We start from the raw sequence: 25,469 nt of genomic DNA on the forward strand, positions 1-25,469 counted from the left end.
ACAAACCTACTCTTTTGTGCTCTTGTCACTTCATTGGTTTAGCACTAATCTGAGGAACTGCAGACCACGGAACCTGCCGAACCTAGAGAAATAACTAGTTTTTTTTGCAACTTACATACCAGGTATAAGGTTACAACTGATTTCATTGCTGTGTATAGACCCGGATTTTTTTTTTTCATGATTCGACCAAGAGAAAATGAGATTGTTGCCGATACAATCTACAGATTTTTAAAACAAATGCGGTACTCGTAAAAAGAACTTCGGCTGTTTCCTTTATCGAGCTCCCGTACAAATTATTGGTGATAAATCACCCGCAACCTCAAGTCTTCGTGCAGAACCTTCATGATTTTGCGAGTTCATCGAAGAGCTTGGTAACCTCTCGTCGAATCATGACCGTCGAATCATACTGTTGTATCAGGAGAAAATCTCATTTTCTCTTGGTCGAATCATGTAAAAAAAATCCGGGTCTATACACAGCAATGAAATCAGCTGTAACCTTATACCTGGTATGTAAGTTGCAAAAAAAAAACTAGTTATTTCTCTAGGTTCCGCAGGTTCCGCGGTTCCGCGGTCTGCAGTTCCGCAGATTAGTGTTACCCACTTCATTGTACTCTGTGCTTTATAACAGTAAGAAAAAAAGCATGGCTTATGGATTTGTTATCAAATTGATGAGGGGAAACCTCATTTGCATTTACTTTCAACACACTTTTACATTCGTAACTACAAAACAAAAGGTGAGTGGAGCTATTTCTGGATCCGGAAATAGCTCCACTCACCTTTCATTTTGTAGTCGCGAATGTAAAAGTGTGTTGAAAGTAAATGCAAATGAGGTTTTTCCTTATCAATATGATGTTGAGTAACACTTTCTTGGCTTCGACAAGCAAAATTTCACAAAGATATGGATTTGTTTTTTTTTTTTATAAGAGAGCCAAATTTCTGCAGAGAAACGCGATTGTGGCAACAGGGGCAGACCCAGGAGAGCAGTTGAAAGTTGAAAATGCAAAAATATTTCGCCATCTCAATTTTTAAAATTCTTTGGACAGGTGTATACATAGCCAGCTGTTTCCTTACCTCTGTAAGGAATGATTCCTGATCCTGGCTCTGCCCTTGGGCAATAATTTTTGCAACTTATTCTCACTCTCTGCTATATTCTGCTACAGTAGCTGTTAATTTGCCTTGACACTTTACAGTCAATAAATTAACAGCAAATTGACATGTCAGCAGTTTTATAACTATTATTTTTACATTTTAAACTCTAACAGATCAGCAATGCTACATCATTTTGTAGCTCTTCGCCTTCAAGGTCTTTACCATGTGGGAGAGAACATGATGGCGATAAGAAGACAGGTTTTTCCAGAAACCACACCAAGTTATAGTGCACATGTTTTGCTAGGAAGGTTTGTTGATGTCAGTAAATGATGTTTCCATCACCTGAACAGAAATTAGCCTCAAAATTATTCTGAGTTTGAACTGCTTAGGTTTTCCAAAAGTCAACCTATGTCAGCTAGAAACGACTTTTAGATATACATTTGCCTAGATAATCTCTCTAAGTTACCTTTTACGGTCTGACATAATAAATTACTTTACACTCAGTCGCTATATTAGACCTTTTCAAGGAAAAATTCACCAAATTGAATGTACTGGTACATGTGAAATACATGGAATTCAGAAGTTATCATTTGTATGAATTGTGAACCTGAGATGCAATGTACATGTACTGGTGGAAAGAACTGTTTTGGGGATTTATCAATGCAGATGGGCTACATATTGATGAATTACATTTCCATATATTTGATAAATGAATGCTACTCTTACCTCTCACAGTCAACGGAAAACTGAAAAAACAAAGGAATGAAAAAGTGGCAAATTTTACCTTGTAATGGTATTTTTATATACTATTACATTCTCAGATAACCATGGACTGTTGGTTTCATTTTGTGAACTCAACTCCTGCACTTTAGACATTTCCTGCTGATGGAAAGTAGAAAAGTGCATTTTTTTTAATTCTCACCAGCAAAGAATGGTATCAAGTAATCTAATAATTTTTTAAACTGCAGAATTTAAACCAATATGAAGCACATGCACATGAAGCACTTGCTTATTTCTCTTATTCATGGTCATCTGAGATCAATAGTATTTTATATCTGGTGTGACTTGCAACAATGAGTCACTTTTAAGTTTCAATTCACTCTTCAGATAGGTGTTGGAAGAAATGACATATGTTCATGACTGTTTGCTTCTTGCGAGTGACACGAGCCTTCCCATTGAACTTCTCTTTCAGTACATTTGAGAGGCCATCAACTCCATGCCTTTGGAAGGCTAAGAGGAAATGAGTGAAGGACAGCCCAGATGCAGCAGCTTTCTCGGCCATTCCCTTAGAAATTGCTTTTGCAGCAATTAAGGGCTGGAGAGTCTGGAGGTTTCTTCTTTTCTGACTCAAGAATGCACTGTACTCCTGGTACCAAGAGAAAGAAAAACTGTGTTTCTTTACAAGCAAAGGAGAAAGAAATTTTGCACTTAGTTCCTGTAACATCTGCACATCATCAAGTGCATTGTGAGCATTATAAGTGGATTGAAGGAGATCCTTGGCTAAATTTTCTTGGCTGTATGACTTCCTCTCAGGAAACAATTCCTTGAATGCTGGTAAAGTGTCACTAAATCCAAGTGCCAATTCTGAGAATTGTTTGGTCTTGTTAGTCTCATCCAGTGCTCTCAGCAAATGCTTGGCATCAAATGACTTAGCGTTGTGTGCCAGCAAAAGACATGTTACTTCAAAACTCTGCAGCCAGTCCAGAAACTGTTGCAGTCCAACCTCAAGTGTCACAGCAGTCACTGGTTTGCCATCGTAAAACAAACTGCCATGATGGACCGAGAGTTTGTTTACTGCTGTAGCACTTGGCGCTATTCCACCCACTGGCAGGATGTAAACATTGAACTTGTGGTTGTCGTTAATTGCCGCAATCTGGCAAATCTCTGCATTGTTGGCTGACAAAAATAAAAACAAGTGTTTGCTAAATACTAATGTTACTTCATCAATCACTAATTAACAATTATTTACAAAAGTGGAGGTGAAATGTGGCTAAATGTAATTTAGGCAAAGTTAAAATCGAGGCAAGTGCTGGTCAGCGGTGCCTGCATGGCTGGGACATGCGGGGCAGCCACCCTACTTTGCAGGGGCCCCTGGGTTCTTACAGCTCACATGTTTGTGCCAATTCATTTCGCATCTGTTCACTTGCCGGAGCTTGTGCTGTTTAAGTTTGTTGCTCCCAGTCCCTCCCACCCTTTGGTAAGTATGGTTTGTGGTGGGTGTGGTAAGTATTTTTATTTGTATACTTTCTGTTTTATCTCCACTGATCTTTCAGTGTGACGGTGCTGGGTGGTTGCCGCTCACAGGGTTGCCATGGTTTCGCACCTCGCTTAGCTCACTTCACCTGTGGCACCACCGGTCTTTCAGGCACCAACCCCCAAGCTCATCCACTAACGATGAGTTTAATAGTGGTGAGACAAAAAGCGGTGAGGTAAATATCCACCACTATTCACAGACACGGAGGTAAATAATAAATTGTTTAAGAATATACCACAGAAGTGGATAGGGAGCACACACAGTAATCTTATACTAAACAATGATACTCAACAAAGTCAGATTGAATTTACTTTTATAGAAGTCCAGCACTAGCTACCATATGCAGTCGTACCCTGAATCATCAATGAACTGTTCAAAATCAGTCACATGTTTATTGGCCGGGTTGGCTGGACCGGCAGGGGAAAATTTGGCTCTCTGTCAAGGTGCTGTGCTCTGTAGGTATGCTGAGACCTTGTGCGAAAATTGTTTTCCCACTGGCCCTCCCACGATTTTAATAACTACATATCCTGGGGATAAAATAATGTAATTAGTAAAGGTTACCTCATGATGTGGTCTCCAAATCAAACAGTACTGTCTTAAACTCTCTGCTGCTACTAGCTTGTCTGATCTCTGGTGGAGTGACAGGTGGTGGAATTTGATCAGTTGATGTTTGACTGGCGCTAAACCCCAAACCACTCTGATACTGGGTTCCTTCTCTGATCTCCAGCTGCCTCACTTTGGTGTTTCTTTTAGCGTGCCTATCTCTTCTCCTTTTTTTGAATTCTCTTGAATTCTCTACAGTGCTCAGCCTTTTCATCCTTTTTTCAATCCTTTTGCCATATTGTTGGCAGTGAAGCCCTGGTGAAAGTTGGATTTCCTGTAAAGCCTGTCAAAAAGATTGATTAAATTAAATTAGAAATCAAATTTAACTGGACTGACTGCACAATTTTGAAGTGCCATGTCTTTTGCTGGCACATAATGCTTCATGTAAGTCATTTGATGCCAAGCATTTGCTGAGAGCACTGGATGAGACTAACAAGACCACACAATTCTCAGAATTGGCACTTGGATTTAGTGACACTTTACCAGCATTCAAGGAATTGTTTCCTGAGAGGAAGTCATACAGCCAAGAAAATTTAGCCAAGAGTTAAGTTACAGCAAGATTAATTAATAAACATAAATACAGGTAACACAGGCAAAGAGTTTGGATCACAATGCCTGTGACAAGAATTTCCGTTTGTACTTTTATTTATTTTTATATATTTGATCACACTTTTAATGGTTCCTGGTTTAACAATATAAGAATAGAAAACCTCACCGTTGAGACATAACTATGTCCAAGATTCTTTTGGCTTACAGCGCACGCCACTCTGAAGTCGTTACTTTCACTGGCGCCATAGTGTCGTATTTTCGGAGTCTTGCTGCCAATGGTGTTATTTATGGCTTCATTGGCCTGGCTTGAACCAAGGGGTGCAAGTTTCTCTGCACTGTCAATGAACAGCTTCATGACTTTCTCCAGCTCATTTTGTAGCTCTTCACCTTTAAGGTCTTTACCATGTGGGAGAGAACCATGGCGATAAGAAGACGGGTTTTTCAGGAAACCACACCAAGTTATAGAACAGTGTTCACTGTGCTGCCCAAATGCATGTGGGACAATTGCTTGGAAACTTGTCTTCAGGCCTTCTGCATTGTTACGATTTTGTGCCAGAGCATAGCCAAAGCATTTCACAAAATATTCAATCACCTTTGTGCTAAGCTGGCCCTTGAATTTCTGTTGTATAGCATACAAATGGGTTGTAAAAGACTTCTTTGCATGGTTGATGTCTGACCACTTTTCCACGTTGTGTGACACACTTTCTCTGACTTTTTTTATTGTGGCAGAGTCATCATCGCCAACTAATATCTGCACCTCAGCATTATATTTTGTCGCACACTCTTGAGCTAACTCAGCACCTATGGTAAGAGATTTGTAACAAATTTTAAAAATGGTAAATTTGAATCTGTGCAAGAGTTTGGATTATTGATGGAGCTAACAAGCAACACCTGTGACATTTGCGTAAAGGTTTAAATAATAAATGTACTAGTAACCATCCCCATAAAATGCTTCGTTTCCCATCGCCTGACTGACCCAACTGGTCTCCACAATATTGATGCTTGATCCTTCTGTTTACATGAAACTGGTCTAAAAAATCATCTCAGACCGGTCTGACGGTGACACATTCCATTCATGTTTAAGTGGTTCCTTTGGTCTGATTTCAGACTTGTCAGAGTGAAACAAGTGTGAGGTGATTTTTTCAGACTGGCGTTGGGTAAAAAGAAAATGCATTTATAACAGTCTCATGTAATCAGGGCCTAAGTCAATAAATTTTATTTTGTGAGTATGCACCATTCATTAACTCAAAAAACCTAAACTCAAATCAAACACATGACACGTGGTGTGGGAAAATGGCAGTGAGTAAATCACATTTTGATTTTGGTTTTACTTCTAATTTATTGAAAAAAGAAGAGTGAATTTTTTTAACCAATCACAGGGTGTAATTGTAAAGGAAAGCCAATTACTTTTGATGCTGAAATGAAAACCTCTCTGTCCTGTGCTTTAATGGGCTAATCAACTAGCGGTTCCATATTGGAAGTGAATTGCTGCCTTGTGGCAACTCTTGGACCCTTGTAAAGTGAATTTGGTAAGTTTTCACTATCTTCCTCTGTCATGCACCCTTTCTCTCAGACAATGGCTTTAACCATAAAACTTGCCAGCCTTTGACACTACACAGTTTCGGTTTCATGTTTCTGACCCTTGACCCTATTACAAAATATAAATAACATGAAACTTGTCACTTAGCTTGAGGCTACGTCATCACACTTGAATGCAGAGGGGATTGGGAACTGGTAACAAACAGCAATTAGAAATAGATTTTTCAAATCAATTCTGTTAACAAAATTATAATAAGGATGGCTGCCGCCTCTTGCTGGCAGCAATTACCAGTCTTCACCCTGATGTCTCAATCATAAATAACCCATGTACAAGGTACTAATGAAATACATTGTTAAGATTAAATACTATTGTCAATTTTTAAATTACAGGCCCCAGTTGTTCAAAGGCCGGATAACTTTATCCAGTGGATAAGTCACTATCCGACAGTTTCAATCCGTGCAAAGATTTCAGTATCTCCTCTTGTACAAGCGAATATGAACACTCTAACCACAGCTTAGTTTGGGAGTGTACGAAAACCTTGGACAACATTTAACGTGAAGTATTTTTTAGACCCTGAAAAGCGCCTTATCCACCGGATAAAGTTATCCGGCCTTTGAACAACTGGGGCCAGTTGCCCTTTTTATTTTTAATAAAACTATTTTTTGATTTAATAAAATTTGTAATTACCTATATCTGGCTCCATAGCCTTAGATGACCCAGCCCAGTTCATTCTACAGTCATGGATCCTCGCTTTTGTCCGACCTTTCCTCTCAGCAGCCTCGCAAATCGCACACCGTTTGTTTCTTGTTCCATAGGCAAGAACCTTTCCTGATTTCAAACCAATCATAGTACCAGCTCCTGGAGGACAAAACATAAGCATAAGGACATGTTTTATATGTGATATAATATAATCAAAAAGCACTCAATTTACTCACTCAATCAAACATTTATACTCAAACATAGGTTTAGAAATGCAGCTAAATAATTTGAATGAAATTTATGGCATAAACAACAGCGGTGACTCGTTTTCTTCGCGGAAAAAAATGATTTGATGTTGGTGACCCCTCGGTGGTCCGCATATTTTTATTTCTCTTTATTTTTCTGCTTTGTTTTACTTTTATTCGTTCCAAGATAAACGGAAAGTTCGATAATTTCGTTTGAAACAAAGATATTTCATTCAGGAAATGTTGATCACTTTAAATTTGAACAATTTTCTTTGTTTTCTACAGCCGGCCGCGCTTGAGAGCGACTCTAAACTCGGCAAGCGACTTCGATCACGAGAAATATCAATCACTTTATACTGTTCTGCTCGCAGCTTGTAAAACATATATACCTGGATATCACTTTAACGTTGTTTTCTTTGCCCGATCGCTGTGACTGCTTTTTTTAAAACTATATGGCTTACCAGTAAGACTGTTGTGACCTTTCCCTCGCTTTTGCCAACCCGCGTCGTACGATGCGCCGATACCCACACTTTCTTGCTGTTCATTACTCGCCGTTTTCCCACTATTTAAACTTTCGCCCTGCCACTTGCTCTTTTCCTTTTCCACCGCCTGTCCACATGAATCTTTGGCCACTTTTTCAAATACCGGTCCGATTTCGCGTTCTCTTGCTTTCAGTGTGTTCTCGGAAACAGCAGGGAGGTTGACTGATGTCAGAAGAGAGTTCACATGAGAGGGGCCAATTCCTGCATGCAGCATTCCTATCGGTAGCATTTTTAAAGATCAGCAAAAGATATATTTACGAATTGAAAACAAACTGGATTTGTTTGTTCTTACGAAAATTGTTTGTACTTACCGGCAGCAAGTTTCGTGTTGATGTCAAACACTGATCTCCCTCTTGCTTGCGCGCGGTGAGCTTTGCTCGTGTGGCAGACGTTTACTTCTCCGCATCCTTCCTCGGAGCACGTTATATAAAGAAAACTTCCCAGACCCGAGACTGTCTCTTGAGTACAGTTGGACAAACGAAGAGGCGTTCCACACACACTGCATCCACTGTCAAGCTGATTTGCAAGCAAACTCAGCTCGACGATGCGTCTCCCGGTTACCGGGAATTCACAAACGGCGGATGGACCTTTACAACTCTCGCTTAATCGTTTTCTCGCTAGGCATAAACTTTTCGTTCTATTACTATCCGACATTTTTTGAAAGCGACCATTTTTATGCCTAGCGAGATTTCCCGCACTAATAAAAGTCGCCATGTTGCCAGTGCTGTTAATTAGGCACGCGAGATTACGCCACTTTTGTGATGTTATGCGCAGTACAGGATGCGCAGTGCAATACTGAGGAATCACCTTAAAACAGGTCAAGACAATAGAAACAGCTCTCTGGGACCTAGTATAGGGTGACCGCGACCGCTTAATGGAGGTGACCGTTTAATACAGGTCAGAATTACAGCAAATAAGGGAAGCGATTTTCCGGACCGCTTAATACGGTGCCGCTTAATACAGGTTCGACTGTATACTGATGATGTTATGTTGTTCTAACAGCTGAAAAACAAGACTGTTACATCTGGAGAGAAAGTCAAGGTTAAAATATCAGGAGATGGAACAAGAATGTCCCACAGTACCAACCTATTTATTTGTTCCTTTGCATTGATAGAGGATGGACAGAACTGTTTGTCAAGTACAGGTACATCTTTTACTGATCAGTTAGTTTGATTATATGCAACTGGTAATACATCAAGTATTAACACAACAAGCACAAGACAAATTAATGTGTCCAGACTGACTATGTATCTTTTTAAGTTCCTCTCAAGAAACAATTGTCTGTATTTTGTTTTGCGAACTATTTTTAGCAGCAGTTCATGGCTGGTTCGCTATACAGACAAATGTATGGAAAGTTCAAAACACGACTGGACGCTTTCTGGCACAGCTATATCCATTCCATTTTTTTCTTAAAATCCTTTTCCTAGTGCCATAAGTTTCCGATTCATGAATTTTTCAGAAGCGATGTTTTATGAAAATTATTGGACGTCAGATTTCCATACAAACACTGTTATTTCAATTGTGTTTGCCTACTCGTCAAAATGGCGTCGAAAACCGTGATAAGGCCTATCCAAATTAATTTAATTTAAGCTTATAAGCTTATAAAAACGGACAAATTACATGCAACATTTTTGTCTAAGTTTGATAAATTCAAATTTGCTTACCTCGGCGCACATCTTGCACTCTTGGAAACTCTTCTCTCTACATAAGCATCTTTACTGTATGTATTCCAGTCGCTATCGAGACAATTTAGCTTAAGTGCTTATCCGCTAAAATAAAAACAGAAAAACATGACCTAAGATACAGTCATGGTAACGAATTAGAAGTATTACCGTACAATATATAAAGAGGAAATATCATAAGTGATGAATAATAGACGTACCTTTCTCAAAATTTGAAAGCTTCAACACTCGTACTTCAATACACAGCATAATTTAGGCTCATAAACTTTGAAAGTGCGTTCTTCATTCGAGCCCGACAAACCGCCATTTTCTCTCTGACATGTAAATGACAAAATCAAATCTTTATGGAAAACAAATATGTTACCTTTCTCGATCCCTGGAGTCTTTTTCTCAAATTTCCAAATAGCTGTGCTCGGGGCAGCCATATTGCACGCCTTTCACAAGGCAATCTCGTACCCAGAGTCTTCAGGTCATTGACCAAAAAGCCTGAAGACTCTGGGTACGAGATTGTTCACAAGGCGGATGTAGCGTTGCAGTTTGGTCTTCGTGGCAGATATGTCTTCTCACCTTGTAACCAATAATGAACGTCCTTCTTTCCACCAATGAAACTGCGTTGTGATCGTGTCCTCTGTGATTATTTTGACAAGGGAGGGGATCAACTTGGTCGACTTTCGCCGGCGATAAGCATTAAGAAGTCGCCATTTTGAACTAAACACGAACTGAACTGAACCATCGCGAGATGACTCGTGAATTGCAGGTAAGCAGCCTTTGTATTATTTTCGTGCAGTGTTTTGCAGGACTTTTCTTTGTACTGTAAACTACATTCGATGCCAGTTGAAACCCGGATGCTGTCGTCCTTTTGCTAGATGTGCTAGTTTTAATTTCGAGATCTGTGCAATGTTTCTGTGGAACTTAAACTGCGGAACACTTTATTACCTGATGCACGTTTTCCTGGTTTTACAAGTATCATATCATAAGTTCGACTTCAGCTCGAGAACAATAAAAACTTGCTGATTGACCATGCCCCTGGGCAGGATGAAAGTCATCTCACCATGCAGGATAAACTTTATCTGCCCAAAATTATTTCCATCTTGTCCTTGCTGGAAACCACGTACCCTGCTGGCAGAGCTTTTCTTAACTCCACAGGAAGAAAGAAAGGCTCTGCAGAAATTGTGTTTTATGGAGTATGCTCATAATTATTTGCTTGGATATACTGTAGTTTCAAATTCAGGGTGTCTGAAAAACTCAGACCTCAGACCCTGGAAAAGCTCAGACCCCCTTAAAGATCATTTTGGGACTTAGCGTCCTGTCACAACATTGATGATCAACCAAAAGCTAAATTTTACAAATACAAAATGTTAATTGTTAAGACTGGTGATAGTTGATCATTCACCGAAGTGGAGGTGAATAGTGATGAATATTTACCCAGTCGCAAAGTGGTGAGGTAAATATCCATCACTTTCACCGACACTGAGGTGAATAATTGTTTTAGTATATACCACACAAGCTGAATAACCGGTGGACCACAAAATTATTTTATTTCTGACAATATTTATTCAGATAAATACTGACAAAATGGTATGAAATTTAAAAAATCTTGCACACCACGCGGTAAGCAATTTCTCATGCAGCAGTAAGTGAGTGGTTTTTCCATCTGTTTTCAGTTGTCATTGCATAGGGGGAGGGGGTGGGAGAGAGAAGTAAAGTTCTGTGGTAGAATTAACAAGAGAGAAATCGTAAGCAAGTGGTTTTTGCGCTGTTCGTGTTTGGTTTTCTCAAGGAGTTTTGTGCACGATTGTAAAACCGCGAAATGTTTTTTAAACCTGGGAGAGCAAAAATTCGGACAAATCCGAGCGAAATCGAAAACCGGGCTAAAATTCGACATAAGTCGGTTATGCTCTCAGCCCTTCAATTGTTTTTCAAAGGCAGAATGATTATTTGAAATAAATGTGATGGTATATTTCAAGCCTAGTGAATGGATGAGAAATTGATGTATTATTCTAGAAAGTGACACAGGCATGCTCAGAAAAAAGAAATCCAAGTGCTCCGATCAGGAGTCAAACCTAAGACCTTCCGATTACTAGTTCAGATGCTCTACCACTGAGCTATGGGAGACTTGTGGGAGCTTAGGCCAATATACCACATGTTCAACATTCAAATCCTAGCAGTATGAAGGATATTTGCCCCATGAACCTAGTTTAATGGCCTTTGCTCCTATGAGTCTCCTGTAGCTCAGTGGTAGAGCATCTGAACTAGTATTCGGAAGGTCTTAGGCTCAACTCCTGATAGGAGCACTCAGATTTCTTTTTTCCGAGTGTGCCTGTGTCACTTTCTAGAATAATACATCATAAGTCAGTTATCAAAGAATGATTTCTTTGCTTTTAACTCTGACTCTTAATTCCATGTTTAAGCTGTCAAGTATTCCTCAAAGTGTGTTTGCTTTAGCATTCTAAAAGTGGAGGTGTGTGATGAAGTCTTATTAAGCATAGATTCAAAACATTACTCCATCGAGGCTCTCAAGCTTATAAGAAATTGTTTTGCCTTGGTGCAGTGGGTTCATTTTTGGCTTTCAGATTTTAATTTATTTTAAAAATGATATGTGCACTATCAAAACCGGTCTAATGACAGAAAACCAGAGTGACTAGGCCAAAAGCTTGGACTTAATAGAGACCTCAAAGGCTTGACATGATTTCTGCAGTCTGAAAACGTTTGTCACAGTTCATGCCAGTCCTTACATTGTTAAACATGGGTGAAATAATTCTGGGATGAGCTAATCTGAGAGCAAAACCATGTAAACAACATCATGGAAATGACTGGACACCAAGCTGAACTTGTCCCAGAATGAGAAGTGATCCATGTAAACAGGCTGTTAGTCTACTTGGCAGCCATTGTTCTGGAGATGTACTGTGTAGTGATCTCAATAACAACTTTTGTAGTACTAATAAAATTTAAGATTCTGTACTCTTAAGTAATAAAAATCATAAAATTTGGGAACAATCTATTTAGACCAACCAAACTTCATTAGCCCTGTTGAAAGAACAAATATGTTCCCAAAGTTTACAATAAAATTATAATTGTTGCCTTCAGCAAAGAGATTTGTGTTGCATAAGTTTCTTGTGCAAGAAAGCAGCACTTCCTAACAACAACCCATGCATTTCAAGGTGACTGGGTAAAATTGTAAGAACACTGACTGTGCTGTGATGGCAATTTTTGTCAATGATCCTGATCACAATGAAAAGCAATGGAGGTCACTCAATACACTTGTACTGTAAAAATTTTAATTTATTATAGCCCGCAAAATCTTCAGTAGAATGAGTGCTAGAGATGCTTTATTTTTTAAGGCCAATTTAGACAGTACAGCTTTTGCTTATGACTGTTGCATGCAATTTCTTTTTTGTGCGCTGCTCACGTCATGAAAAAAATTGTACGCAACTCTCGTCATTCAACATGCCCATTGCCTACAACTATGACTGTCATACATATAGGATTTTAAAATATGTTTCACAATCCTACAATATTTTATATGTCATGCACAACAAGTTGTAAGTTTGATTTACATGAAACATGAGTCAAGAATTTTTAATGAGTCCAGAGATTTTTGTAGCCTCCCGTGCAGTCGTTTTTAGGGGACTCGTATTACGAGGTAATACGAGTCCCCTAAAAACGACTGCGTGGGAGGCTAGAGATTTTTGAGGCTATCTGTAAAATCAAAGTCAACGAAAAGTTTGACTTATTCACTGAAGATTTTCTGTGAAAAAAACCGGATACTTTTTTTTCCAGACAGAACATCATGAATTCTTTAAACAAGAAATTGAACTAGTCAGGAGACAGGGTATATGTAGCTAGGGTAATGTAAATTGTCTGACTGGTAAAAAAGAGCTTGACCAATATCAAATAACTTCAAACCCCAACCCTAGATCAAATAATGATACTCCCTTGGGTTGGGCTAATAAACTTTATCTTTACAGGGTGGCCCAGTCAGCAGCAAGGCTGGTATCCATAGGGGCCCTGTAAGTTTGTGGATATTAATTGGCCTAGTGATAGACTAAATACATGTATTTTTGGTAAACTTATTATCAGAAGATTGGCCAGAAGACAACCTTGGGTGGTCACCTTTTTTAGATAGAATGCTGTGCAACTGTATAATATTGGGAAGAATGCCAATAACACAAACCAACACTGGAATTATTAACCCTTAGTATCAAAGAACAAATTCTCCTACCTTTTTCCCATACTTTTCCTATAAAAGTACTTGGGAGACGTTATTAAAATATCAAGAAATTTCATTTTGGGTTATCATATCCTTAATTCTCATGACCTCAGGGGTGGAATAAGCATTGATATTACTAGGGGAAATTTGATACTGATCACTGTTAATACAATACAAGTCAGAATAATAATATTATTCGTGTGTGTTTATTATGTATACCAAATAGGTTTTTAGCTATGTTTTTTAAAAATGTTTTCATGCTATGATCTTCAGATTTAATAACTTAAATATTCCTTTATAAATTATTTTTCAGCTAGGTCACTCACTTTTCTAAAGTTCTTCACTTCCAAGTGTACTAAAGTTTCTATCTTTTATACATGCAGACATCCATAAGAAATTGACCAGTTCTCTTTTTATGGCCAGTCTCAACTTTTAGTGAACTGTGCATGTGCTGCATGAAACTGTCCTACTCTTGAACAGCAAAGACAAAAATCATGTTAAACAGCTTGGGATTTACGCAACCTGAATTTCTCTGTATACTGAGCAAATAAACGTTTTCACCTACATCTAGACCGAGAATGTTGTATTATTCGGTGAGTGAAACAGGCATACTCGGAAAAGGAAATCATGTAGACTGTTTTACAATAAAAAAAAAAAGGAAATAACTTTATAATCTACAAGAGGCAAAATAAAAGACTACAGGGTTTGTTTTCCTTAGGCCATTTGGTGCACTTTGTCTGCCTTGTCAAGTCAAGAATTCAATCATTGTTGATGAAAAATAACCTGTCTATTCAGATAGGCCACTCTGAAATAATAATAACCAATCTTAATCATCATCCTCATTATCATCTTCTTATCATGGTAACAATTAAGTTTCTTGATATTTCTGATTTTATGTAGATTAAGGGCATATGGATGAAATTGGGATCAAGAATTAGCTGAACAGGTAAGTTCAAGCATGGAAGCTACTTAAGACAAAGTAGTCAGATCAAATAAACAGTAGTTGTAAGTGTTCGGCAGTAGCTCCTATCTAACGAAACTATTGTAAATGCATTATAGACAATTCACTACCTTACAGAGAGCAGTAAGTTAATTATGAAAAGTCAATCCATTTTAAAGGGGCTATATCATGGGGATTTTTATGTGTTTTGATCAAGAATTGTGCTGCAACTGAATCTAAGTACCTATTCCTGTTTATGAAATGCCCCCAAAAACACCAATAAAAAGAAGATGTCAAGTTTTCAATTTTTAGCAATTTTTCAAAGACACAAGAGGACTTGAAAAAGTTGGCCGTTTTTTTCAAGTTACAACCCACTTCTATCTTCGCCATCTGTAGCCAGACTTGTAATTACGTGTAATCACAGTGTACACTATAGTGTTGTAACTTTTAACAAAACTGCAACCTTCATTTTTGGGCTTGCATGTGTGAAAGTGCATCTAGGTACTTCAATGAAAGTGTTACTTAAAGTAACTGGCATTGTCCTCCAACCATTTTCTTAGCAACATAGGTCATTCAATGCCTTGTGACATCACACCTGGGTATACATAACCTTGGCTAAAACGGCAACGCAACTGTACTAACAGAAATTGTCATTGTCAGATTCACGCTTGGTCAATACTTACCAGCCGTTACCCTTCGAAGGGAATGTTAGACAAAATAGACATTACCTCGCTCCGAAGACCGTTTTCCACTTTAGGGACTAATACACAAACTCTAATTTTCACCATCCCTCCAATAACTGCCACGTGGCCAAACGTACTTTTCCTAACTCAATACTGGTTGAAAACTTATCTGTGTGCGTAGTGAGGATATTTTTTGATTAATTTATTTTGCTTTTCTGAAATAGATTGACAGAAACATAACTGGAGTTATAATTGGATGAAGCACCGCAGAAGATACATAAGAAGACTAAGAGGCAGATTATGAGGACATGATGAAAATAATGGAACTTTGTGCAAAAAAGTTTGTTGAATTAAAGAAACTCACATTGAACGGCCAGCATCAAGTTGAAGTCAATCTATTGTACCATTCTGAGAGAATCGCTGCTTGTAAACCATTTACACTTTTAAACTTTAAGCGATTCGTTAATTCTTTCAGTTGATCCTTTCGCCCGTACCAAGAGAGCCATTTTTTTTACGAGATTTTAAAACAAACAAACAAATAAACACATCAAAATTGAATGAAGTCTTTATAGCTTTGGAATAAATTTGCTTTAAACGTAAGAAGTCGCCATCTATATCCATACACTTATTTATAGCTTGTTTTGCAGCGCTTGGTGCACTGATAAATGTTGCAAATGTCATAGATAACAGAATAAACAGAGTTGAAAGGTTTTGGAGATAGACAGTCATATCATGTCTAGGAGGGGCTCAAGATTTTGAGCTATTGATGAGTCAGGGAACATGAAAAGATCATCTCACTGGCACAAATTCTTGAGGGATCTCACCAGCCATCGACCATATGTTATTTGTCCCGTTGAATTAGCTGAACAGTAGATTTGCAAAAGGAAAAATATTGGCTTGCGGAAAGAACTATTTATGAAGGCTCTTAGTAGTTTTCCATTCTTGCTCGTAATGCTAACGAAAATTTGCTTTGATGAGGCCTCTTTAACCCGCTAAACGTTCGAGTAATGAGTTGTAAAATTCGATTGAGGTACGATTTTCCTTTCTATCTGTGAATATATTAACTTTCATGATGTTCCAGCTGGCTTCAATGCTGAACACACTTTTTCATTAATTGAAGAGAGGAAAGACTTCTATTGATCGTCATAAGCAACCCTATTGACCAACGCTGTTGGTAGACACCGGCGCGCGGACAAAACTTTGTAAGGGGCGCTGAACGCAATTTAATGGAACTTGTTAGTCGTTTGTGAACAGAGACGGTTTTAGAATTTTTGTTGCCCAAATATATCTTGGCTACCAGAATTCAGTGCTGTCTATAACACAGAGGATTTGTAGTACCATTTTCTCTGCGTTTTACTAGACAAGTTGTGGCTTGTACAATGTGCTAAGGGTTCCGCCTAGAAGCCACAGTATTCCGAGTGATCAGAGAGTGAAGGAGGGGGAGGAAAAGTTAACGTGTGGGGAAAAGTATGACTAGGGGGAAAAGGGGAGAGCGTGTACACCTTCACTCATTTATGGCGTAAACTACTGGGCCCTTTCATTTGTCATTCGAGTCCTTTTGCTTTTCGATATTGTTTTGATTCACGAAGTTGAGGTTTTTTGGATGATGTAAATAGCCCATCTTGTTTTTATTTTCCCGGGGCTTTCAGCGCCCAGGTATTACGACGGCTTTGATCCTAAGAAACTGGATCTCCCTGATTGGTTAAGCTCAGTGTCATTCTTCACGCGTTGAGTGAGGCTATTTTACCAGTAAATACATGATTTTCGATCATTTGATTACAAGGTATGGCAAATCATCATGAGAACTTAAGGATACTTCCTGGGTTCGCGGGTGTCCTTTGGAAAAAAATTCGTACGCGCGCAAGTTTTGATAAACCTCTAACAAACTATATATCATTATAAAGCTTAATAAATGTAGTTTCCTGTAAAAAATATAATTTAGCGATCTTTTCCTTTTTTAAGTGCCAGGAGCCAGTAGAACCTCGAATCGACCGATGGTCGTTCCATTGAATTAATCGGTTATCGAACGCCGCGCGAAGAACGAAATCGCTGCACAGTGTCATTCACAAGGCATCAATCAACAAAAAAGTGTCAGGCTTTTTCGAAATTCTGATTGGTTATTTAGATATCCACGTCTAAAGTTTGAGTAGCAAAAAATATTTGAGGCGTGTTGCGTAAACGGTCGCCACGGGAAAAATATTTTGAAAATCAAAATTCCCTGACACCTTTTTGTTTGTCATTATTCCTCAAATCTTCTGGCCAAATTTCACGACAATCCGTCAAAACTACATACCCTATTAATTCGTTCAAAGTCGATATACTCTGCCAAAATTCAAGTGCGAGTTTTCGCTCGAAAAAGGTTTGCAAGGAAAACAAGCCTCCACAGGAGATTATGACACCTCATTACGTGGCGAGCCAATCGAGCAACAGGACCCCATGGCGTCAACAACAATAGCACAGAATTTCGCGGAAAAAGTATCGCGTTGCAGACACGTTTTAGACTCCGCTGTTGTGATCGAGCGAGATGGGGAAAGTGGCGAAAGGAAAACGTAAAAATCAACCAGGAAAACGGGGGAAAACCAAGGCTAACGAAACCGAAAGCGCATCAGCGGAGAGTTTGAGGAGTGCACTGATATCAGAGATGAAATCTATTGGATAGGTCGTTCGTTTTGATTGCGTGTAATGTAATTTACTCTTCAAGCTAAAGCGATTATTCATTTCGTATCAAAGGAAATGTATAATGAAAGAAAATCGCATTTTTACTGTTATTTAGGTACGATGGTGATTTCCTCGTAAGAAATCTTCAAGATAGCGTGGAGCGGAGCAAAAAGCGAGAGAAAGGGTCACGCAGAAAACGCTATCTCCAGTATTACACGTGGGCTCTTGCGCTTCTGGTGAGTTCTATTTCATCGGTCTAATTCTTGCTGATTTTATGCCAGTGTTTCATTACAAACGCGCAGTAAAACGTTATTTGGTTTTATCTCGCTGCAGAAGGAAGAAATCGGCCCAGAGGATGCAGAATATGATATTTGATATTATCACAGGACGCTTGCAAAGTTACCCTGCAGGACCTTTGCACGGCAATCGACCTCTGTGTACTTGATCCAATAACAGTGGATAAATTTGAAGGCCGCTGCTCCAGTTCTTCGTGATCACCTTCGACAGAACCTTCAACGTCGACTAGAGTTTCTTGGTCGAACCAAGAGCCTTTGTTGCAAGATCATGTTTTCGATCTTCGCTGAAACCTATCTTTCCCTTTTTCTTAGGCCCTGGCTTCTTCCGGGATTTTATCCACAGGCTCTTTTCGTTTTTTGATGACTTTTCCATGTGGGAAGCGCGAAGAATATAAAATTCGAAGTGAGAAATTTTCTGCAGGCGAGATGTAAACAAAATATGCTTATTTTGAAATAAGAGCTCCCGGATGAAGCGTTTTGCCGCGAAAATTCCTCTGAGGCGTCTCGCACTAAGAAGATTATGACACCTTTTCATTTATTTACCTTTATATGGAAATACGTTTTCCTAAATATCTCGCGCTTTTTAAAATATTTTTCAATTTTTTTTTCAGTAAATGTTAGATAAAATCCCCAAATTCTATATGGTCGAAAAAAATGTTTTTTCACTTTTTCACCCTATCGAACCCAGGAAGTACCCTTAATTCGTGCTCCGATAGTAGACCATTTTTCCCGACAAAGTATAATCATTTACGACTGGGAAGCAGCAGCAAATACAAAACGTACAAACAAGTAACAGGATGATATCTGTACTGACGAAGGGCCTAACGCACATTGTTAAGAAGTCAATCAGATGACAACAGATTGCTGTTCTGATGAGAACCGAATTACCAAAAAGTACGTCATCGTAAAACAACTTTACTCGAGGGTCAAAGAAATCGGCCGGTGCTGTAGAAGAGCCTGTTATTTCCACTCCCCTTCACCTCCCTCCAAAATAAAAAATAAAACTTGCGCTGGGTGGCAGTGATTTAACTGATTTGAAATCACTTGAAAAACTGGATTATAATGGATAAAAAAAAAATGAAATAATTGACTGATAGTTCATCGTGCTGCCAATTGCTGAGCTCCTTTCTCAGTGCGGTTTCAAGTGTTCCGAATTACTCAGTCTGAATTGGACTCACTAGGTGCCACAAAGCAACGCACTTTCAACTTAACTTTTCAACTTTATTTATTGCCCAAAATCACTGACAGGTATCGTTACATTAGTATTTCTTAACCCTTTAAGCCCCGAGGGAAATGTCAAATTTTTCTAAATCGGTAACTATAAACCAGGAGACCACATGTGATATACCATTTGAAAGGTGTTTTCTGGGGTATGCTATAAATCACACCAAAAGAAATGGAAGAGGTCACAGATTGAATTGACAAGTGCCCAAAATGAAAAAATAAAAATGTTTAAAATTTTCCTGTTCCTTGTACAGATTGGGTATGTCCCTAAACTGTAGCTTAATTTGCAGCTCTCAGTGCATTGGTTGTTGTCAGATATTAACTTGGCCTAAAAAGTACAAAGATAAAAAGTTCCAAAAGTTGCAGGGGTGGTAAATCAAGTCTTGTATAGGAGTGGGGCATGATATTATGCCTTCCATATGTAGATCTTTGCAAGATCTTTTAGTTGTGCAAATTTCACACAAATTGACTGAATATTGAGCATGTAATTGCATCTTGTGCCATATGGCACTATCGGGGCTTAAAGGGTTAACAAAAGTCATGATATTGAGCTGGAAAGCTCACAAGCCTTTCTAGGCTTATCGCGGAGACCCCATATTCACTAGTATCTCCGGTTGTAATAACCGCGCCACAGAGCGCTTTGTGGTGTTTTGATTAGGCCACAAAGCGCTCTGTGGCACCTTCTTTAGTCCACAAAGCGCTCTCTGGTGATAAAATTGGAAAAATCATATAATGTTCACAAGATCGTGTGATATGCTTGTAGGTGTCAAGGAAACACCCAGTTTTCATTGTTGAATGCCCTAAAACTGACCGCAAAGCACTTTATGGCTTCACATACAAAACCACAAAGCGCACTGTGGTAATTGTCAGATAAAACATCACAAAGCGCTTTATGACTTTCGTATAAAACGACTTAGAAAAACGCTCTCAGTGAAGACAAAAAGACATAAATCTGCAAATTCCGCTAGTTAGTTTTAAAGTAACAGAAGTAAGGCGACGGTAGATTAAAAACATGAGACAGACGTGAGTACTGAGATTTGTGTCGCGCTTCTCCTTTGGGCTCCCTGAGTGTTTGTTTGCGACAAATAAATGGTACTGAAAACCGGACAACTGATGTCCCAAAAATGTATATAGACTGAGGACACAAAGGAACAATTGAAACGGTACTATTGTAATAAAACTTCAGAACGTTGCCGAACATATTGCGCTCTAAGTCACAGCAATTTTGCTTTTTAATTTGGGTGCACTGGGTTTCTAGAGAAAATTGGAATGCTATGATACGAAGATAAGGAGAATCGTTGAGTTTGAAGCTCTCCCGTTTGTCGGGAAAGAAGCGTTCTCCTTCTTGTGACCTCTTGTCGGTTAGATCGTAAGCTCAATGTTAGCATTTCCTTCTCTGATTTATCCTCTTATTTACGAGGATAGTATGAACAAGACTTTAGAGGCTTATGGAAACTGAACACCAACGCACATACTGTTGCTTTCGATTTTTAAACGAAGTCGATCGATGTAAGCCGCTCAGTTACGTCGCTTTCAAATCAAGTCAAATATATTTGCCACTTACCCTCACCCCGTCGAATAACCAATTTTGCTCGAAGACCGAACTGCAACGGAGTCTCTTTACCAGTCTTAATTCGCGTGGGCCAAGATAGATCGCATTATGTGATTGGCCCATCATATCACATGACGTCAGAGGACATGTCTGCAACGGAGGACATAACTGCAATGGTACAGGCGGATAGGTATGAGCTTCAGAGCGGAAAAACGCAAAAAGCATGCGCGAACTCTGCGTGGGCGCTGGGCACCAAAAGGTTTCAAAAATGGCGGCAATTTTAATTTTCTAATTTTCGAAAATTTACTATGCTACCGCAGATATCACTTTAAGTAGCGATAATTACCCCACACAAGAAGATAGCTGCAGATGTAACCTTGCTGTGGTTCAATTTTCTTATGGCTTTATAAACTTTAAAAGAGATTTTCAAGCGCTTGATGTTCCCGCGGCGTGTAAACAAATCACCTCCACGGCTCTGTTATTGTCATGGACCTTTTTACAAAGAGCGACTATATAAGCAAACCCCTGAATATTTAAGGTGGAGAGTTCAACCGTGGGTAGGAAAATAGTTAATTGTTAATTACTGAGTTTGCCAAAGTATATCATTGTTTGCCAAAGTGGATTTTTAATTTTTTTTCGCAAGGATCTAACTATCGGTGTCGAGGGAACAATTTCGGGCGCTGCGTTACTTTCGATCTCTTAGTATATTTTACTACCTTTTTTTCTTTAGTTTAGTTTATGTCTCTTCAATATATTGTATATTTCTTTTTGTCTTTCACTGCCTGCCTCGATTAGCTTTCGCTACTTGCAGTCCAGTGTAAATAGCTAAAAGTTGATCATGATAAGCACAATAAAAAAGTTTGTTTTGACACGGTTTGTGTACATCTATTTAGAAGGCTCAGCTCAGGTCAGTTACACAACTGATGTGTAACGATATTGATCTGCACAGGTGAACTGAAGCCAGGGAAACTTCCCAAATAATCCCTTTTGTCACTGTGCTCAGCGGGGAATTTGAATTTGTTTCACAAAGTTCACAAAGCCTTCAGTGGTCGCACTCTTGCCGTCATTCACTCGTCGCGCAATTTTGTTTTAGAAACGAAAAAAAGATGCATCCAGTGAGCAGAGGTTGACCAGCTACAATTTTTTAAATAGAATTTTATTTCAATTTCAGTTGTGCTGAGGCCAAATATGAATTGTCTTGTACTGAGGAACATAGAGAATTAAATAGAGATGAAGCTCGGCAGGGTAGCATATAGTTACCAGAAGTGTCCCTTTGCTGTGTATATAGTCATGTATCGGAACCTGTACCGCAAGTCCAGTTTTCGTTCTTGTCCTTACACGGTGTTGGTAAAATGCACGTCCGATTTTATAGTATTTTCGACGAAATTGGTCACAACGTAGATTTACCACAAAAGCCGTGGCCAACAGAATCGAACAGCGACCGAACAGCAGCGTTTTCAGTTTACTTGCGCCCGCGAACGGCTATGCGCAGAAAAATTGCGCAGAACGTTTTTCCGCTCTGAAGGTATGAGCGCGGGCATGTACTAAAACCAGGAACACTGGAACACCGGAACACCGGAACACCGGAACACTCCGGAACACCGGAACACCCCGGAACACCGGAACACCCCGGAACACCGGAACAACGAATTTGACGGTGTTGTTTTGTTTTCCCATTACAGACCATGTAAAAAATAAAATGTCAATGTAATTTGTTTACCCACGTAACACGAAAGAGCTTAGAAGCAGGCGCTAAAAATATAGAAAAAACGTAAAACGAAAGACAGAAAGAAAGAAAGAATAAATAAAAAATAAAGAAAGAAAGAAATAAGTAAATGAAGAAATCAAGAAATAAGCAGGCAAGGAGGTAAAGAAAGGAACAAATAAAGAATAAAAAAAGGAAGGCACCCCCTCCCCCCCCTCCCCCGACAATCTCATACGCAAAATTCCACTCCCGTAGAAGGAAGTTGTAGCTCTTAAAGGAATATTTAACTTTTCCAATTACAACAGTGATAATAATAGAAATGACCGGCCTGTACGGCTCACTGCGTTATATTGTGTACATTTTTATGTACGATGCCTTATATTTTTGCCCTAACGAGCATTTCCTTAAGAGATTGTCCTCTCTTGTAGGATGTAATTGGCAGATTTTTGAATATGCTTTTCAGCAAAGGCTGATTTTGTGTTCCAGTTTTGCATCAACATGTTTCTAAGGTTACGCACCGATGGGTGGTACGTTGTAACAAAAGGCAATATTTGTTTACGAGTTTTTTTCTTTTGTTGAAGAGCCGACTGTCTTTCGGCGAAGCTGACTTCCGATAACGTTGTCTGTATCATCTTGTTGGGGTATCCGCGCGTTATGAGGCGCGATTTAAAATTGGAGATACTTTCTTCAAACGTTGTTTCAGAAGAGTTTGTTCTCAGTAGTCTGAGTGCTTCGCCTTTAATAAAACCTCTTTTCACACCCAGTGGACGGCTCGAGATATAATGTGTATACTGAAAGGTTTCAGTAGGCTTGTAATTCGTCTGGATCAATTCATTAGGATCGATTCATTACTGAAACGTCCTCCTTTAAAAATAATTGTGTCAAAAAAGCTTGTCTCGTTCTCTGAAATTTCGGCCGTAAATTTAATTGTTAGTTTGTTCAAGAACAGGTTAATTTCCTTTTTGTCACTGCCCCACTGTGAGAGAATGTCATCAATAAAACGTTTCCAATCAATTTTTTTTTTTTTTTTGGCTTTGACTTATCATTTTTGTTTCAATAACGGCCATAAAGATGTTTGCAAATGCAACGGCCATTTTTGTACCTATTGCAGTTCCATGGGTCTGAAGATAATTTTTTCCAACAATTGGTTCGCTCCCCGGACCCGCCGTCATATGAAGGTAGAGTTTGTTGTTTGTTTTTCTCCGGATTGTCCGGTTTTCCTCCCTAATCCTGAAACCAACACTTCTAAATTCTAATTCGAGCTCTAAGCTCTTTCCTTATACGTGGGTTGACAAATTACATTGACATTTTATTTTTTACATGGTCTGTAACGGGAAAACAAAACAACACCGTCAAATTCGGTGTTCCGGTGTTCCGGAATGTTCCAGTGTTCCGGAGTGTTCCGGTGTTCCGGGGTGTTCCGGTGTTCCGGGGTGTTCCGGTGTTCCGGTGTTCCGGTGTTCCGGAGTGTTCCGGTGTTCCGGTGTTCCGGTGTTCCGGTGTTCCTGGTTTTAGTACATGCCATGAGCGCGCACATAATCCTTGCTGAAAGCCGCTGACGAAAATGGCTGTGTTTAGTGTTTATGTTTGCGTGCTAACTTCCGGTGAACTTGCATCGTCTTGAATTACCTTCCACATTTTTCTCACCTTCCACGTGTACTGGACGCATGGTAGCTTTTAGAAATGGCTAAGGGAAGAGCGGTCCAGAACTTCTTGTCAGGAAATCGCCCAGTAAGATCTGACAGCTGATTCATATTTCGAACGATATTTCCTTTTTTCCAGTCCGGTTGTTTTGGTACTAATCTGATTCCTCTCGATTCTTTGACAACTTTTGATCAGCGACGGTCAAGTTTTTGATTTTTTAGAAGAGCTGGCCAGTTATTTGGAGGGCAAACTCAGACAATTTGATGGCGTAAGTTACTATTGTCTTTTTCTCTGAAGGCCGATTTAGACGGTACAACTTTTGCTTACGACTGTCCTGTCGCATGCGATTTCTAAAACCCGACGCGCGCTGCCCGGGTCACGCAACTCTCGTCACTCAACATTGCCTATACCTGCGATTGTCGTAGAGTTTTAAGAGTGCCTGACTGTAACTTTCGAGAATCGCTGGCCAGGCTTGAAAAATCGAAACTCCTGATAATTTGCCTGAAGTTTACTTTTGGGGAACTATCTTCGAAAATATTATTTGAATGTTCTGGAAATTTATCGTTTTCGAGAATTTTAGAGAAAACGAAATTACGGGTTTTACCTCATTAATTATGCAAAAATATCACGCAAAATTGGCCAAGTTCAATACGCTTGTGTTGAAACAGGACGCAACGCTCGAATACGAGGTCGGTTTTAAATAAGAGTATAGCTCACCTTCTTTCTATCAATGCGAACTATGTACACTTTTGTAGCACATTGGAGGGTTTTATGGCTCTTTGAAAAATTGACATTTTGAGAACTTCGCGATGACAAGAAAATTGAGTAAGTTTGAACGTTTAAAATGCATCTTGGTATGTCAAGTATCAAATCGAGAGGAACATTGTGATGAAGCTTGGGTGTTCGTCTTTAATAATTCGAAATAAAAAATCTGGGCAATCAATGCACGCGCTGACAAAAACCAAAGTTGGCGGGGCTTCGTTAACAAATTTGCATAAATTCGCAATTGTCGAGAAAATGCTATGTTGTGGCGACTCGGGGAAATCATTGACCCAAGCTATCCTGAGATGGTCATTTTATCTCACTTATTGCACTTGTTTGTTTCTCTTGTTTGTTTAAGAACGTGATGGGAAAGGTCTGGACAAAAAAAGAAAAAAACACGCGACGGGAAAAGAAATATTCGCCAATTAAGTTCTGGTGGGAAATTTGCATAATGCAAATCTGCCAATAAATCTTTTCGCAAAGGAATCTGACTATCATTTGACGGAAACACTCCATATAAAAGGAGGCAAACAACATTAATCTGATTTCAACAAATAATTGTCAAATTAAAACCTTTTTAAATTATAAGTGC

The 25,469-nt window shown here is 39.1% G+C and overlaps 1 protein-coding gene, 2 long non-coding RNA genes and 1 pseudogene across 4 annotated transcripts in view; 2 read left to right on the plus strand and 2 right to left on the minus strand.

Moving 5' to 3' along the window:
* LOC146448998 (uncharacterized) overlaps positions 1 to 8,791 on the plus strand; it is a 13,443-nt gene extending 4,652 nt beyond the window's left edge. The window contains exon 5 of the mRNA XM_085102058.1: positions 8,524 to 8,791. Coding sequence (XP_084958184.1) covers positions 8,524 to 8,694 — 171 coding nt within the window. The 3' untranslated portion in view covers positions 8,695 to 8,791. The remainder of the gene's footprint in view (positions 1 to 8,523) is intronic.
* The window catches only part of LOC146448997 (uncharacterized), a 14,422-nt gene extending 4,782 nt beyond the window's left edge, over positions 1 to 9,640 (minus strand). Inside the window, exons 1-2 of the long non-coding RNA XR_014860831.1 lie at positions 9,404 to 9,640; positions 9,186 to 9,290 (exon numbers count right to left, since the gene is read on the minus strand). This is a non-coding gene — a long non-coding RNA (uncharacterized LOC146448997). The remainder of the gene's footprint in view (positions 1 to 9,185; positions 9,291 to 9,403) is intronic.
* LOC146449000 (uncharacterized) lies at positions 2,186 to 8,235 on the minus strand (annotated as a pseudogene).
* Positions 9,641 to 9,719: 79 nt separating the features above from the next.
* Positions 9,720 to 15,594, plus strand: LOC146449001 (uncharacterized). 2 transcript variants are annotated; one of them, XR_014860833.1, is made up of 4 exons: positions 9,720 to 9,960; positions 13,172 to 13,213; positions 14,314 to 14,359; positions 15,261 to 15,594. It is a non-coding gene; the product is annotated as an uncharacterized LOC146449001 (long non-coding RNA). The 2 variants fall into 2 exon arrangements; XR_014860832.1 differs by lacking the exon at positions 13,172 to 13,213.
* The last annotated feature ends 9,875 nt before the right edge of the window (positions 15,595 to 25,469 follow it).

The sequence above is a fragment of the Pavona decussata genome, unplaced genomic scaffold (genome assembly GCF_977016875.1).
Source record: "Pavona decussata unplaced genomic scaffold, jaPavDecu1.1 SCAFFOLD_695, whole genome shotgun sequence".
NCBI classification, from domain to species: Eukaryota; Metazoa; Cnidaria; class Anthozoa; order Scleractinia; family Agariciidae; genus Pavona; species Pavona decussata.